The sequence below is a fragment of the Drosophila navojoa genome, chromosome 2 (assembly GCF_054131105.1).
Source record: "Drosophila navojoa isolate 15081-1374.11 chromosome 2, UAZ_NAV_1.0, whole genome shotgun sequence".
NCBI lineage: Eukaryota > Metazoa > Arthropoda > Insecta > Diptera > Drosophilidae > Drosophila > Drosophila navojoa.
The window spans coordinates 13,165,664-13,171,488 of record NC_142890.1 but is presented as its reverse complement, the minus strand read 5'-3'; the positions used below and the strand labels follow the sequence as shown (position 1 = coordinate 13,171,488).

General features: G+C 38.6%; 1 protein-coding gene across 8 annotated transcripts in view; it reads right to left on the bottom strand.

Moving 5' to 3' along the window:
- Nucleotides 1-3,384: 3,384 nt before the first annotated feature.
- Nucleotides 3,385-5,825, bottom strand: part of side (motor axon guidance molcule sidestep) — a 71,074-nt gene continuing 68,633 nt past the window's right edge. For 3 of the 8 annotated variants that reach the window (XM_089259886.1, XM_089259852.1, XM_089259998.1), the window contains one exon: nucleotides 3,385-5,049. Coding sequence is in view for 3 of the 8 variants with exons in the window: in XM_089259852.1 (XP_089115978.1) it covers nucleotides 4,985-5,049 (65 nt within the window). In the remaining 5 variants the exon portion in view is untranslated. Of the gene's footprint in view, nucleotides 5,062-5,241; nucleotides 5,348-5,825 lie in introns of all 8 variants that reach the window. The other 5 variants (XR_016196740.1, XR_016196768.1, XR_016196743.1 and 2 more) reach the window with 3 other exon arrangements.

Below are 5,825 nucleotides of genomic sequence, written 5' to 3'. Positions count from 1 at the left end.
TATATACATACATAAAGCTGATGAAAAATAAAAAAGAAGCGACCTTGTTGCTTTCAAGAGTTTACAACTATATTTAAGGCAGCTGTTGCAAATAAAAGTTGAAAATGTCTAAATTAAAGCATTTTTTGATTGCACACACACACACACACTCACATACAAACACACAATAACAAAGCCACAAAGCGCGTGCAAAGAGACAGAGAGAGGGAGAGCGAGACAATAAGCGACCGCCAAAACAATTTTGCCTGTCATGTCCTTGGCATAGATTTGCGGAGCAGCTCGTCGCTTGAGCTGATTGCTCCCTTAGCAAGCACCTGGCAGAACATGACAGCCCCGCCTCAGGCAGCCGCTGACGGAGAGTCGGAGAACAAAAAACGAGTCGACTGTTACAGGATGTTCGGCATATCTGCAGGCGCTGCAGGCCTCGACGTCGCGGCGTTTGTGGCCCGACAAATTTAAGCTGCGACCAGCTCCTGGTGCCCGCCTGGCCCACCTGGCCTGCACAGAGCCAGAGCAGACATTGATGTGGTGCTGATTGGAATTGTGATTGTTATGGCTGGCATGTGTGTGAAGTGAAGCGCCCTGTGGTGTGGGCCGACTCCTTTAAAGGTTTTGTCAACACGAGAACTCAATTATTGCAGCTCTGCAATGGATGCGGCCTGTTGGACCAGCCAGTCCCCAGCTGGCGCTGTTCACCAGACTAAGTGATTCCAAAAGGCCTCCCTTTGTGCTGCCGCTAGCCGGCATTTAGTCGTGGCATTAATATCTCAGCAGCTATGCTCTGGCTAAGCAGGCCTTTGTGTATGCTAAATGCTTCAAGATCAGGCCAGTCAGCCCTCGTCCCGCTTGTCCATCTAAGCGCGGCCTGTCATCGAGCGGCATGCGAGCAACTGGTCAGCGAATCTGCCACAAATCCCACTCCAGCTCGCGCTTGCAATGAGGACATTTCGATTTACGAACTTACGCGAAAATCCCTGGATTTATCTGGCATTAGTTTTTGCTCCCCATGTCCCTCTCTCTCTCTCCGTCTTTCTATGTTCCTCTTACTCGCTGGGATTTAACAAATAATTCGTGCAGCTGCATTCGGAACATTTCCAAAACGTGAAACGTGAACAGCAAAAGTTAAATGGCAAAATCTCGCCCCGAAAATTATGTATTTATAAATTATGTATGGTAACATATTATTATTTATTAAGCGAAATAAAAGTTTGGATAATAATGCAGTGTTTCGTTAATGGTTTATTTTTATGCCACATTTTGTGTATTTCGAGCTGAGCTGCAGCTCCAATCGTTTCGTTGCTTAATCCAGTTAGGCAAATTAATATTTAAGGATTGTATAATGTGCTTTCATTCGAAATTCGTTAAGCTTGTTGACATACAGCCTTTGGAAAAGTAAAAATATAGTACACAAATTATTATATACATATGTCTAAAGAAGGGATGAACATTTTCGAGAACTTTTGTAAATTGTGAAGGATATTACATCGATCGGTGGAAACGATGAATGATTGTGTAATTTCTGATATATCAATTAAACTGAGATAATAAAGAAGATCTTTCAAAATATCTTTTAAGTATATATATCACTAACATCAATCGCATTATGTAATAACTCAATAAACGCTTCATCGGATATATAATATACAAAATATATCATAAGAGTTCATAAAACAAGTACAACTTACTTACCATAAAACTCTAATATACAAGAAGATTTCGGCATCTTCATCTCAAGAGTCCATACCGTACTCCCACATTTTTATATATTTATCTCACTATTCAAATAATCTACCTCTGTTAACAGCTATTATTATCTAAATAAACAACTCTGTTTTCCCACGTTCTCATCCATTGCTCTGACTCGAGTTGGTAAAACAGTTATATATTCAATTTATATATACAGTTTTATTTTATCAAATCAAAGGAAGAGAACAATAATAATTAATTTATGTAATTAAAAATCATAATAGTTAGAGGAATATGCGATGCTCAAACTTAGGCTTAGTTCAAGATGTCTTACTGAATTCCGTACAAAATTCACAGACTTAGAATTCAGAAACGGAAGAAACCAGAATTGAATTAGCTTTAATTATTTTTAGTTCCATTCATTAAGTGTTTCAGCTGCCTGAAGATACATAGATACATACCTTGGTAGCATATATATATGTCTATTGATCTGATATTGCAGAAAATGTAATATGTTTCGAAATAGCTCCTAGTCTCAATTCACATCAGTTTTTCATTTAGCTCACACCAGTCTACACTCACATCTCTTATAGCTATCATTATCATTATTAATTTAGTCATTTCTCATCGAAATGAAAACCAAAACTGAACAGTAAAAAGTATCGAAAAAAGAAAGAGTTGCTCGCTCTGAAGTCAATTCTTGTTTGCTTGAGGTCTCTTTCAGCTTGTTAGTTATTTTGAGCTCACACTCACTTCTGACCCTAATCAACCATATATTTCTATATTTACTGAATAGTTTCCTCCTTGCAATAGCCATTGTAGACAGTTACTTAATTGCATCTGAAGTATTTATATTAATGCTTTTGGATAACCCATTCAGCTGGCAGCGAGCTAAAAAGTTGTGTCTGAAGGCAAAATACGCAATGCAATTTAGCAAACTGGTATTAAATGGTATGAACTGCAGTTGGAAAGTTCGCTGGGTGAGTTGGCTTCCAATTTCTTTGGCTCCTTCGCTGGGAATGTGCGGCCAAGTGTTTTAATCTCGAGCGCAAGCCAAGCTGCAAGCCATTCAAGTGAAGCTGCGCCGGCCATGTTGCCGTGTAAATTAATGAAGGCCGACTAAGCTGACCGCCTTTGTGCTGTTTCGATTACTTGCCGCCGGCCGGGGCAGGAGGTGGGCGGGGCAGGCGTGGCAGTGGCTGCACTTGGGAGTCGAGTTGATGGGAGCAAGTGCTAAAGTTTCTGCAAGGCCAGCGGCATCGCTGCTCAAAAGGATTTTCGGTGTATTAATATCACTTAGTCAGCTGACTGCTCGCCATCAATTGGAAGTTTGATGTTGCTCTGAAAGCGGTTAATAGTAATTGATTTGCCATCTTTAGTTTTCGGTTTTTTAAATTCAGTTTATTAAGTATTCATTTATATTATTAACACACTCAGTAGTTTCGGCTTAATTGTAAAATAATTTTACCATTCACCATTTAATTTAAATTTGTATTTTGTGTAAAACTAACCTCGTCTTAAAATTAATCAGTTTAGTTTTGCAATATCTTCAGAGAAAGACAGAGAGAGCTTAGGGTAGGTAGGTGAGAGCGAGCCATGGGAGACAGTCGCAAGTCCAAGTGTGCTCTGTGAGTGCACTCGACTTGCCACGCCCCCAATGCCTGTCTCCCCCGTCTCGCTTCACTGTTGATCTATGTGGTATAAATTTAATTCGTTTTATTACGCATACGCAGTGTATATTTTGCTAGGCTGCTATTTTGTTTTGCATATCTGATATTCACATTCACATTCACATTCAAACACATAAATATATGTATGTATGTCTGTCTGTCTGTACGCATGAATTCTGCTGTATTTAAATTTTATGTATTTTTAGTCGATTACTTTGGTTATTTATAACATTTACATACAATGAATTAATTTGTGTATTATTGTAGCCGTTGCTATTTATCTGCCAACGGTAGTTGTTGCTACATTTTGCTCCTGTTGCTCTTATTGTTGTTGTTGTTGTTGCTGTTGCTGTTATTATTTAAGTTAAATTTGTGGCTGCGTTGGCTTGTAAGTCTGTAATTTATTTAACATTTATTCATTATGCACTCGAAGTTTTCGCTCACTTTATTTTCGGCCTTTGTTATGGTAATAGAATATTCATGAGTGGTATATAAATACAGTCATATATATATATATATATAGGTGTATATATACATAGTTATATAGTTAACAGCAGCCCCTATTTATAGAGAGCTCGTGCCACTGTACAATAACTCCAGCCAGCTTGACATTTCCATTGAGGCCTCGCAGGAATCGAGTTCGAAAGAATTTCCCTGCTGCTGGCCAACCGACTGACGTTTAACAATTTTGATATTGATTCTGTTGCTATAAATTCATGCTGTGGCTCTCGCATCACGAGTACATAACGACCATGAGTGGCTAATAAATTCAAAGTGTTTGCAAATGTGCGCAACTCTGGGCTATTTGAAGTGCCGCCAGTCTCGAGATCGGCTACTTGAATATTCTGCTATGAAGATTTCGTTTCGACCTTAGCATACGTTGAGTACTTTACTTAGTTAAATGCTAGCTGCTTACTTAATTTTGATGAGATTTGATTTAGCGTTTGGCTCTCGTCTGCTTCCCGTTCGGCTCCTTCGAGTTTAATTACAATTTGAGTACTTGAAATGCACACAGACACATGATTGGCCCGAGCGCCTTGGCCTGGCCTTAAAACTAGTTTAATAACTGATTTATTTATTACAATTACATTTAGAATTTAACAGTTAAATGCGCTTTGATTCATGACTCTCCCTTATCTATGTACAGTTGTTGGCGCCAGCTGAAGTCGGGCTCTATTCTAGTATTTATCTCTGTATAAAAATGTGAGTGAGTGTGTGTGTGTGTGTATGTGTGTGTTGGAGTATTTAATAATATTTACAATATTCAAGTTTTGATTTCAGTTACAAGATTGCAGTGTATTTATAGAGTGGCAAAGCCGGATTCATTTTTCTTTCTTTCTTTCTATTTGTGTTTGATTTTTGTCTTATACAAAAAGAAGGGCTTATCCCATGTGTATGATAGACAGACACACACACGTAAATGTAGACTTATAAAGATGCATGCGTGTGTACCTTTGACATTAATATATTTAAATTTAGGCTAAAAATTTACAGCTAGGTAAAATGAGATGGCCATCAATAATATTTTGGCTAATGTACGACGTCGCGACGTCTCGAGTCGCCGCTTGGAGCAATGGGCGTGGCTGTTTGTGGTATGCGCTGCGGTTAGATATTATTACATTTTACAATTACTTCAGCGTGGGATCCAGAGTCGTAAATTCCAATTCGCCGCGCGGCAATATCAGATCTGGGTCTGCAATATACACTTTGGTTGGTTGGCATAAAACAAAATCAACAGCAATGGTGAATGGGTGTGAGTGTGTGTGTGAGTGTGATGAAATTATAAATGAATAATGTGCAAGTGTTAGTGTGAGTGAGTGAGAGAGAGAGAGAGAGACAAATGGTTGCGAGTGAAAAGAAAAACAAAAGTACAAATTGTGTTTACCGATTAGTTTGGCTTGTTTCATTGTTTCTTGTATTAGCATTAAAATTATGATTACTATTATTATTATTGTTTGGTTTTATTTGCTGTTTGGCTGAAATTTACAGCACTTGCAAAATGACATCATATAACAGTTGCAAATTGTTTTGGCAGCAAATGAAAAATATATAAAAAGAAAAAAGATATCGTAACTATTAGCAAATATCAAAAGCGTGACCAACTGTGCGCTGATAAGAGCAACAACCAAGCAAGAAAAGCAAAACAAAAACAGCAACAACAACGACAACAACAGCAACAACAACAACGACAACAGCAGGAAGCAGCAGGAGCAGCAGCAAGTGGCATATAAATATTAATATTCCCCCAAACACCGGCACTGAGACCAGCTGGCTCGTAAATATAAAATAATTTCAACAATTTCTTAATTTTTATCGCACATTTATGTCCGATTTCATTTTATTGTGCTGCCCTCGCCCATGCCACATGCACATTAAGTTAGTTTGCAGTTCGAGTTTGAGTCTGAGTTCGAGTTTGGGTCAAGTGAAACTGAAGCGCCATCTAGCGTTTGGCTGACGGCAACGTTGTTT